Genomic DNA, 12011 nt, shown 5'->3' with positions numbered 1-12011 from the left:
ATTCTAAAATGCAAAAATACTAAAGAAGCTGTCATAGATTCTGATACCGTTCTTGCAAAGATTAGACCAAGTATTAGATAAAATTCCCAGAGGAGGAGGACTTGCCCAAGAAATGTTGCAAGCCTTAGTAAAGTGAGACCAGAATTTCCAAGCATATGTACAGTGCATGACTATACGAATTCCGGTTTCATTTTCAGCTGGAGAAGAACTGACATTGAGCGAGAGGAATGATGATGGTTTTATAACCAGAAAAACCTGTCTGAAGCTGCAAAATTCAAGCCAAAAGAGGATAACAAAATCTACAATAAAGAAACAGCTTGCTGCTCATCTATTCTTAGATGCCGTTTCCATGAAAAATTGGAGAAAGACTGACTTGAATCGTCAAAGATATCACTTAAGAGCATTAGGATTTCTGGAAATTTTGAACAAGCTAGGGAACCGAGTTAGCATCACACAATCACCCGCCTATTTATCATGCCATTAGTGGGCAAGTCTTCCATTGCCCAGCGTAATTGAAACCTAACAATAGAAGAGTTTCCAAATTTTATGATGATAAACTCGAGACTCGAGAATACCTTTCCAGAGATGGGACATAGTAGCCGGATTATTAGATTCCAAATCGAACAAATTTTCAATTGAAGGACTTAAAAAAATAACTGAGAACCAATGAGAATTCATATCTGCATTAAGTAATTTCCAGACCCATTTGAGTAGTAAACAACGATTCTTGGACTTTAAAATAACGATCCCGCGTCCTTAAAGACACTCAAAAAGGTGTAATAGCCTAAATTAACTTGCAGGCCCAATCCATTGACCCCCGATGGTTATGCGGCAGTTGAATCTTAAGCATTATAAGCCACTCAAACCATCCTCACCCAATCTTTTATAGCATGTATAAGTTCATCTACCACTCGATTATGTAAACAAGACATCCGATATCAGGCGGGAACAAATTACAATAAATAACAACGAAAAATCAATAAATAAATCAAAATCAAAATTATTTCTCATTGTTCTTTTTATGGAAGTTATGTGTCGTTTAAATTGCTAACAGTCAAAAAAGACTAGAATAGTATACTAGGTGCCCTAGCATAATGTACTAGTTGCGTTATTCAATAGTCTGTTACCTTTGACAAGTATCTTTGAAGGGTGCTTTTTTAGAAACTGAACTTGAAAGCTCCAGCATGGGAATCTATTACCGAGTCCCAGAATGAAGGTTTTTTCTGTTGTGCCCTTTTCTCTTCAGCTTTAAGCTCCAAACCATCGATGGTTCCAGGAAATGTTGCTTCAATAGCATTCTTGAACTTGTCATGCAGATTCACACGGTCTCGGGTACCTGATACTAACTCATTTGCATTTGGCCTCTTAAGAAACTCCAAAACATCCAACAAATTTCTCCTGCAGCACAGAACAGCAGTTATATTTATTTTTTCCCTTTTTTCATCTTCTACCCTAAAAGCCTAAAAGTATATTGCACAGACGACTCAAAGAAAGTAAGCAATTTGAAATCACTACAATTCCTCTATGTAGCTTGCATTCCTAGGGATGACTTAATCAAAAATGAGGTTCAAACTTGTGTGGCTGATTGTCATATTCTGATTAGATTGATCTCTTTCTGAATATCTGTATTTCATTTTAGAAAAGAACACATGAGCTAGAGAGACAAACAGAAAGAGAGAGAAGTGAGTAGATTTAAAAGATAAAAAAAGGTTGAGGCTAACGTTCAAGGAGAAAAGCGACTTGAAACAACTTGGTACCATACTAAGTCTGACTAGAAGTGTGTTTCCATATTTACCTCATCAATCTATTTATATTATGAGATAAGAAATAAAAGCCCTCGATAAGCTTGGTCGCTGAGAAAAGTTCAATTCTATGCACAGACGTCGAGTCTACATTAATAACAAGAAAACTGACTTCCACATATCCATGAGGCACAAGTAAGCCAGCCACAGCATTGACTATTTCTGCGTCATTTTTGCATTTTTGAAAACATATAAATTGAAGACCCCCCCACCCCCCCCCCCCCCCCCAAAAAAAAAAAAAAAAAAAACAACCTCCAGGAGTAGATGTTAACATTCACATTATACCCACTTAGATCAACGGTATGTCCATGTCTATGATACACCCTACTTTGAACGACATACTTTGATTGTGGAAATACTAATTTCTAAAAGTCCTCTGTTCTTTATGTTAGATCTAAAGGTATTCAAATAGCAACACGCTCTCTCCTTTCAATCTCGAATGATAAAGACCAAACATATAAAGGCCTGTTCGGAGATAGTTAGCAATTCTTAATGGCTATGACCTATTGTTAACATATCATTGGGTGTGCTTGAGGTTAATTTTGACTAGTATTCATGACTTGCTGCCATAGTTGTTAAAGGCAAGCCCCAGGCTTATGCTCAAACAGTTTACTAGTTTTCATGACTTGCTAGTACGAATGTTAAGTTTAAGAGCGACCATCCTACCTGTAACAGTGTGAGTCTAATAAAACAGATGAGCAGTTATAAAACCTTCCTCACCTAATAATTAAGGGTAATGTGCTTTCAGTGTGCTCTGATGAATTACCTAAGCGTCATTGGCCAAAACTCAGAAGTAGAAGCATTATAAAAAGAATGAAATTACAGACCTGCTGACATAATTCTGTGTGATGGCAACAGATTCTTCCAAGTTGATAACCAAATGCCACCATCCATTGGGAACGAAAATAACTTCCCCAGCCTTGCAGATGCACTCAATTGGTCGCTTCTTCAACTCTTTTGTAGCCTCATAAAAATTCATGAACCACTCAATTATAGAAACAGGACATGCCACCTCTGCACCATCAGGGCTTGGAAATACCCCAGGCGGTATCACATCAGGTGGGAACAGCACCCATTTCTTAGACCCTTTAATCACTGCATTCCAAGCTGACGTTGAATTCGGATCAATATGGAATGACGAACCAGACCCTGCTGGGCCAACTATAATCCACCTATAATCAGGTCTCTCGTTACCTAGAACACTAAACAAATCCTCTCTAAAGTACACAGGCACATCATACTCCGAACCCAAAATTGGAACCTTTTCCGCAAATTTCGGATCAAATAGATACAATGGCCTTTCTTCCCTCACTTGATCCGCATACCTAAAGTACTCCTCAAGCCTCATTTCAACAGGTCCAACCGCAAACTTAACATCACCACACACCTTAACTAAATAATCCCTATCCCATTTCCGCAACGCACTCCAATTATCGATACACCCTTCAAGCAACACCGGGTAATTCGGTTCCTCAAAACCCGAAACAAATTTTTCAACAGAAAGACCCTTCTTTCTAACAATATTATCCCTCTCAAGCCATTCAGATTTCATTTCAAGATTAGCACATAACCAACTTTGGAAAAGATAATCAGAATAAAAGTCTCTAACTTTCACACTACATATCCCGGTGCTCAAAACATCGAATGAATGGCAAAAAACACCAACATAGGTTAATTTCCAAGACCCATTAAATAAAAACCCACCATTTAAGTTATCTAATACAAGATTTCTCCATAAAGGTTCGTGATTAGCAAAAACATAAAAAGATTTGCTAACAGTGGCTAAAATACCCAATTGGGTAGCATCAAGAAGTCCAAGAATGTCAAGAACAAGCTCATCAGTTAGGGCGTGGAGATTACCTAGACCAATGTTTCTTGAATTGGAAGAGCCTGGATTGAAGTAAAGATTGCCCAATGGCTGGACTCCATAAGAAGTGTGAGATGGAGCTGTGTTTTTAAGGCGAAAGCCTTGAACATCATCGTCATCTTCTGATACTGGCTCATAATCTTGAATTTGATCTGTTGGCTGAAATGGGTTGCTGTTTTTTTCTTGATTTAATGAAATGGGTAGCTGTTTTTTTCTTGGAGTAGTTCTGATTTTGGCTTTGTTTTTGGGCTTGAACTTGTTTCTCTTTCGAGAAAATAACAAGTTTCTGCAACTTAGCATTGTTAGAAGATGGTGGTGTCTGGTATGGCTCCTTCAAAGAGGAGCTCGCAGATAAGGGGTAAACCGTGAAGGGTTTTTTTTTTTTTTTTGAATAAAAACCGTGAAGGGTTTTAGTAAGGGGTTTCGAGGTCACTCCATGGACAGAACAAACGTTTTTTTTTAGATTTTTTTTTTCATTTTATATCTTGATGTAGAAAAAAAAATCAATCATATCTTTTTTTTTTAAATTTTTATATTTCACATCTATCCGAAGTATTAAATTAATTTTTTTTATTTGAATTTTTTTTAACTCATATTCTAATTAAACGTTCATGTCATTACTTATATAAAAACACCATCTTCTTTAAATAAAAATTAAAAAAATAATAATAATTTTTTTTATATAAATTTATATTAATATCATCATTTTCTTAAAAAAATTAAAACCGTAAAAAACATTTTAACAAAGAAAAATAATAATTTCGGAGACCCATCAGACAGCTCCTTCTCTGATGGAGAAGGAGCAGCGGCAGCTCGTCGCGGAGTGGGTCGGTTGAATATTTTTAAAGCTGGAGAATTTTTTGTATTTTTTCAACCATAAAAAAGTATAGTATAACCCTTAGATTTAGTTGTCTTTAATGTTTTCATCCTTAAATTAATTAAATTGTCAATTGTATCCTTATTTAGGGTAGAGGTGAACCTAAAAACCCAAAAAAGGGTATAAACGGTTTTTTCATACGTCGGGTTGTAAATAAAAAAAATTCACCGTGGGTGATTTTTAAGTAATTATGCCTTTTTTTTATTCAATGGGCTTGATTTTTTCTCTCTTTTAAAAAAAAAGAGGAAATTACACCATTTACCAAAAAAAATGAAAATAATTACAAAAATATATGTTGACTTTTTTCATTTACAAAAATATTAATAATATTTACAAAAGTACAAAAAAATAAAAAAATAATATCAAACATACGGTGTATACTGTGGGTATAATGTTAGTATACTAATAAACTAACATTATATCAACATTGTACTAAAATTATACCAACATTATACATACTGAGATTTTATTAATATTAAATAAAAATTTACCAAAATTATATCAAATCGTATACTGAAAATTAAATTAATAATATACCAAAATTATACCATCAGTATACCAAGAGTATACAAATTGTTTTGTTCATTACCAACTATAGTGAAAAATACACATAAAAAAAATACATGTTATCAACTAGAAAATATATATAAAAATTTATAATCAATATACCAAAAATATACTGAAATTATACCAATAATAAACCAAATATTATTTTTAAATTATCTGATTTATAGTTTTAATATTCCAAAATTATACCATAATTATACCGACATTATACAAATCGTACTTTTGTAATTAATTTTCATTTTTTTGATACTTTTGTAATTAATTTTAAATCAGTCGTATTTTTGTAAATAAAAAAAGTTTACAGATACTTTTGTAAATATTTTTAAAATTTTAGGTACTTTTGTCATCGTCCCAAAAAAAAAGACTTTCATTAATCAAGAGTTTTACTATATCTACCCGTAATTACTAGTTACTACCCCTCCAAATTACCTCATTGCCATTTTAACAAAAACATTAAAAATTTACGTCTTAACCTCATTCGAGTACTAAAACCGTAATGGCGAATTATGATTCCAATTAGTCAAAAACGAGCATCAAAATTTTGAAACAACTCCTGAGATAAAAGAAATTAGTTTTTTCTGTTTTATTTTAAAAAAAAATTCAAAAACTTTTCTTGACCGACGCACCCGGATTGCATCGGTCCAGAGGGAGGATGTTTCCGGAAAACGTCCTCCCTCTAAGGAGACGTTTATTGGAAAACATCTCCTCATTCCCATAAACGTATCCTCACTGATGGCGACGGTCACCAGAAATGTTGCCACCAGTTATTTTTTTTAATTTTTAATTAAACATAATCATTTCGAATTAACTAAAATTGATTACTTTAATTAGTATTGATTTAGGATTTAGTGATAAATTTAATTAGTTAGTTTAATTTTATTATTTGGTTACTTATTAATTAATTCACATGTTAAAATCAGTTATCTACATTTTAAGGGTTCAATTAGAAAATTTTGGCGTTGACGTTATCGATTATAGCGAATAGTTCGTAAGTGGAAAACGTTTTAAAGTGATACATGAGCTATTTACTGGGAAAAAAGAATTGATATTTATATTGGGTTTGAGTTGGTTATTTCTTCTCACAAAATTGGGGGGACACAAAAGATTTTGAAATGTAACTGTGGTAAGCGGTGCAGAGGATCGTTCACAGATTCAGATTCCGCTGCATAAAAGAATATAAATACGAAAGCGTGTGAATGTACTTTCAAGATTGCGGTAAAATTGTATGGCAATGCATGAATTATAGTTCCAAAGGCTGAGATTACGAGTATGCACAAACATGCCTTAGCTGTGTATCATGAGGGATATCGTCAGATGAGTGGACTAAGTCCTGCATCCAAATTGATTGTGTGGGAAATGAGTGAGGGACAAGTTAAGCCGTGTGCTATTTTGGATGCTCTGAAATAAAAAAAATGCATTCGACAACCCTACTAGAAGAGAAGTGTACATTTAAATATAACTAGTTTCGCATTACGTGCTATGCACGTAGCTCGTAACGTAACTCGTCAATGAACATATTGGTAAATTTATTATAAGTATATCAATTTTTATTTATAATTAATTTAAATTAGTTAAGAATTTTTATAAAAGTAAATATAATATATTCGGTTATTAAATTTTTTTTCCATACTGAATTTATTCTTCTTTTAGTTTTATAATAACCATAACTAAAATAATAAGATAGAAATTTAAATAATAATATATTAACTAAATACAATATTTTAATTTTATAGTTCAATCAAACTAAAAAGATAGGTATTCCTATTAATTTAGATGCAATTTAGTTATTTTGGAGATAATTTAGCTACCTATTCTAATTAGGACTTTAATTACAATAGTGATTAATTAAATAATTAATTAGTTAATGACTATAAAACATTTATTTAGTAGTAAACTGAAAAAGATTATTCAGTAAATTTACCTGTCCCCCCTCATCTGTGCTTTTATATATAGTATAGATATAGATATAGATATAGATATAGTTAGATATATAACAAGAATCTGAATTGATTAAAATGGAGTCACGCGCAGGGAACCTTTTAATTGAAGAGTTTTGGGTGGGAGCATTGGAAAAATGTGTTACCTACTAGGAAGTTGTGAAGTTTGCGAAAATCGCGGGTGGATGACGGAGGGTGACCTATGACGAATGTGTGGGTGACGGTATGCGACAAAATAAATAATATTTTTTTTTACAATTTAATCAAAAATATTTAATTAATTAATTTAATTTTTTTATTTAAAAAATTAGCGATGAATTTAAATCTGCGGCAACAAAATTTTGCGATAAGTTAGTCTGTCGCTAAACGTGTTTAACGACGAATTTTGACCGTTTAGCAGCTGGAAAATCTATCTCTAAATGGCTGTTTTTTAGTAGTGATTTAAACTACAGATGGTAATAAGATCTTCAACTTGTAACGAACAAGAAAACTTCTTCAAAGAAGCAAAAGAGGTTCTGTAATCTTTGGCCATGAGCAGCAATGTTTTTAAAACCGGACCGGAGATCAAACCGGTTTCACCGGAGGTTTATGGTTCGACCGGTTCAACCAGGTTCAACCGGATTTTTAATTATAATAAATATAAATTATTTAATTAAAAAATATATTATATAATTATTCATTAGATAAAAAACTGATAGTAAGCATAAATAAAAACAATTATTACATTTTACTGCGCGCGTTTAACTACTTTGTACTAATTTTTCTCAATTTCCAAATCCAAATATTTGTTTTCTTTTAAACATTATATTTAAATTTTTCAACAATACTTTGTATTTATTTAAAAATATATTGAAAAAGTATTTGGTTAATATATATGTACAGGAGTATATTATATTTACTATTCAATAAATTTATAGTTATAATACTTTTTTTTTGGTCAAATAGAATCAATTTTATTAAAGAAGCACAGTAACAAATAGAATCAATTCAAGTATGTAATATTTCCATAAGAAAAATAATTCAAGTATGTAACATAGAAAAAGTAAATAAACAGCTACTAATCAAAAAGCCTACTAATCTACTATAACAATCCTTTAGAAAGAAATAATGCACGAGAGATTTTTAGATACACTCAGTCCACCACGTCATCCGTGAACTAGACCTATCACAAAATGACACGTCATTAAAATAATGGCAATCTTGTAAATTCGTTTATTACTTATTTACACATTTGAATAATAATTTTACAAAATTGCCATCATTTTAATGACGTGTCATTATGTGATAAGTTTAGTACACGGATGACGTGGTGGACTAACTCTATCTAAGAATTTCTATTAATGCACCTGTGTCCTATATGAAAGAAACTTACACTGTCAGTTTCAACCAACCAGGTACTTTTAGCAAAAAATTTCAAAAAATCGGATTCTCACAGTTTTGATTAAAAATCGGATTTCAGCCATTCAATCGGATTTTGACCGGTTTTTTTGTCACGACCCGATTCTCGGCGTCGAGACCGGCGCTAGGGAATGGGAGTGATTGCTCCGAAACCCGTAGCAAGCCTTAAAAATACATTAAAAATCACTTAAATTTTTTCGCGGAATTCAAATCATTTTCGAAGATTTTAAAAATCGCAGTTTAAAACATTCTTATAAAAATTACCATTTAAAACATGCACATAATTTTCTCTGTAATTATTGCATTTTAGTTTCAAAACCATTTCACTATGGTTTATAATGCATCTCAATATGCATACCATCTTACTATGGTAATGACTGTATTTCACTATGCAGGCCATTTCTCTATGGATTTAACTGCATTTCACTATGCAGATGCGTTCATCACATTTTATTCAAGTGCAGTCGCTCGGACTTTCGCACAGCATTCACATATTACATAATATCAGAGTTTAAGCGTTATAATAAAATATAAAGCATAAATAAGTCCAACGACTACTAAGGTATCACCGTTCATTTATTCTAGCTACTGCAACTCTAGACACATAAAGGAAAGTCATTCTCACTTTATTCAAGTTAGGGATTTCCGGAACAAGAAATTGGAAATCCACACCTCAAACTACTCGCCTGTAAAAATATTAAATTCAACGGGGTCAGTTATAAAAACTGAGTGAATGTGTACAACATGTAGTAATAAACATTAATATGAAAGCAATGCATTCCAGATTACCGATTCATATGAAACCCTAAACCATGATTCATGTTCCTATATGCTTTCAACACAGGAAACATAAATATTCCATTTTTTTTCCATTCCATTCGGGTTAACCTTTTATTTTCCTTTGGCCGTATTTATTTTCTCTTTTTGTACTTTTAGCCAGTCAAATCCGATTACTCTTATTTTACGTATTTGAAAGTCCCAGACTCTTCTTACAATACAACGGATTTCGGCAGTACATAAATACTGTCGCCAATTTCACTTTTTTTTAATAAAAGGTTCAACCTCTCAGATCTCGGCAGTTTCTCTAACTGCCTTTGGTCGTCTATATTCCGTTGCCTCTGAAGATCTGTTTTCATATGTCTAGGCCGTCGCCTGACTTCCAGACCGTCTTCCAGATTTCCACATACCATTTTCACATGCAACCCATTCTAAATGCAATACCGGTGATCACACAGCACTATTGCCGCCCAATAGTAAGCATGTTTCAATGAATCTAAATCGGTTTCAAAACTATGTATAATAGTTCATGCGATTTAAATTCAAAATAAAATAAAGCATTTGCAAATCATGTAAAGCAGTTCGCAATATTTTTAATACTAATATTTAGCAGTATAAGTTGTAAACACACTCACAATACTCGCTTATTCCAAATATAAAAATATCACCCGTCGAATATTCAAAACCTTTGCTCGCCGGTTTCCGCGACAAAACTCGCTGGATCTAATTTAGAGATTAAACATTAATAAATGTATTAACTCTAAATTCTAGGATATATTCTAGACCGAGTCAACCATATAAACCACATAATCACAAACCAAATTTGATTCCGACTATCTCTTTCCGCGTCATCGTATTTCTATACGATACACCACATAGTTTATTTATTTCAATAAATAAACATAGAATTATAATTCTAACGGGAAAAGGTGCAAAAATGACCCTCATGTATACCTCATGTATCTTATTGGCACTTCATGTATTTCGGATCTCAAATATGACCCTAACGTTGCGAAAAAGTATCAAAAAAACACAAAACATGGACGACGTTAAACATAAATGTGTACGGCCTTAAACGGAAATGTTAACGGAAGGGTCATTTTTGACACTTTTTCAAGACGTTAGGGTCCTTTTTGAGATCCGAAATACATGAGGTGCCAACATGAGACACGGGCTATACATTAGGGTCATTTTTGCACCTTTTCCCTAATTCTAACACATATTCAATTCACATAATTTTCTAAAAATACACTTTTAGAAAATATCAACAAACATATCACAATTCAAAAATATCCAAAAATATTTTTCCGTAAAATATTTTTGACCCGGGGCTCGGCCCCCCCTATTTTCTGCCAAAAACATTTCGGCACTAACTGCTGCCAACTGAGTTTAGGACTGAGCCAACATGCTCTATCCCCTCTACTCACACTCCGGTCACCGTATTCCGGTGGTTTTGGCCGGAAAACTCAAAAACGCTTAAAAATCCATTTTAAGCCATTTTTACACCGAAATTCACCAAAAATCAATTTCAAATATATTTATAATTTTCACCTTGTAAAAACAGCAGCCCATAATTTTTAAAATAATATTTTCCATTATTTTAACCATTAAAACCGAAATAATCACTAATAATCAAAACCGATTATTAATCTGTCAAAACACTTCACAAAAATCATTTAAACTCCACAAATAATTATCAAACATATTTCATAAATTTTTCATGAATATTTTCTTCCCAGAAACTAAAAATGACAAAAATACCCTTTTTAAACAATTTTAGCCGAATAGAGTTATTAAAAATTAAACCCGATTATTAAACCGTTAAAAATTAACCATTAAGCATATAATCAACATCAACCCAGCATTTAGATCATTCATAAACAAACTCATTTCCAGAAATTAAAATCCATTTATTTACTCTTTTAAGCGATTTTTAAGCTTTAAAAATATTAAAAATCGAAACCCAACTAATTAAATTAACACCCGAATTAATTAACATTTTTAATCCACAAAAATTACACTTTAAAACATATATAAACTTCATCATTTAGATCATCCCAGAAATTTAAATAAATAATTTAATTTTCACGGAATAAATTATTTAAAACCGAAACCCATATAAACAATTACTAAAACTAGTTAATTATCCACCAAACATCAATATTTAACCATCCTAAGCATGTTTCTAAAACTCAACCGACATCAGCAGCTAAAAAAGAAGATTTGAGCTTGAAATTATACCTCAAACAAACATGCAAATACACATAAACGATCTACGCAATATTCCCGACGATTTTCGTTAACAAAATTTTGAGAGAAAATCAAAGAATAAATTTTTGTGTTTTGATCTTGAATGGTTCGGCACCCACACTCAAATGGAGAAGATGATAAAAGACTTGGGCATCAAGTTGGTCTAGATAAAATATCTAGATATTAATTTGATGTTTCAATTATTTACAAGTTTGCCATTATGGCATTCTTGTAAATAATTCAAACTCTACGGGCAAAATAAACTCAACTTTACCAAATATTCAAAAACATTAAAACATATCATATGGGCTGAGTTAAAATATTTTTGGGCCTTTAAAAATATTTAAAACAATTATTTTTACGGTGTTTAGTGAAAAATCACAAAATTCACTTTTAACACGTAAAATTGCCAAAAAAATCACATTCAAGGCAAACACATACCAAATCACATTATCACACGTATAAATTCATCACGTGAATTTATTCACTATTTTCGAGGTCCCAATCAATTAAAATCGGACACACACGAAAATAAA

At 32.1% G+C, this 12011-nt stretch overlaps 1 protein-coding gene and 1 long non-coding RNA gene across 2 annotated transcripts; both read right to left on the bottom strand.

The window, feature by feature from the left end:
• Positions 1-984: 984 nt before the first annotated feature.
• Positions 985-4050, bottom strand: LOC126682707 (arginine-specific demethylase JMJ22). Its single transcript, XM_050378454.2, has 2 exons — positions 2630-4050; positions 985-1398 (listed from the first exon to the last, which is right to left on the bottom strand). The coding sequence occupies exons 1-2, from the start codon at positions 3967-3969 to the stop codon at positions 1158-1160; spliced, it is 1581 nt and encodes a 526-aa protein (XP_050234411.1). The 5' UTR covers positions 3970-4050; the 3' UTR covers positions 985-1157.
• A 4807-nt stretch (positions 4051-8857) lies between these two features.
• On the bottom strand, positions 8858-11962 carry LOC126679949 (uncharacterized). The gene is made up of 2 exons (XR_008790755.1): positions 11467-11962; positions 8858-9948 (listed from the first exon to the last, which is right to left on the bottom strand). It is a non-coding gene; the product is annotated as an uncharacterized LOC126679949 (long non-coding RNA).
• Between the last annotated feature and the right edge of the window lie 49 nt (positions 11963-12011).

Source organism: Mercurialis annua, linkage group LG5 (genome assembly GCF_937616625.2).
Source record: "Mercurialis annua linkage group LG5, ddMerAnnu1.2, whole genome shotgun sequence".
Lineage (NCBI taxonomy): Eukaryota > Viridiplantae > Streptophyta > Magnoliopsida > Malpighiales > Euphorbiaceae > Mercurialis > Mercurialis annua.
This window is presented reverse-complemented; position numbering and strand designations above follow the sequence as displayed.

What these genes read in the sequence shown, in the direction of transcription:
- LOC126682707 (XM_050378454.2), bottom strand. Translation starts at nt 3,969, where the DNA reads ATGCTAAGTTGCAGAAACTTGTTATTTTCTCGAAAGAGAAACAAGTTC. An exon ending in ACACAGAATTATGTCAGCAG is followed by an intron (nt 1,399 to 2,629) that starts GTCTGTAATTTC and finishes TCTGTGCTGCAG; the next exon opens with GAGAAATTTGTTGGATGTTT.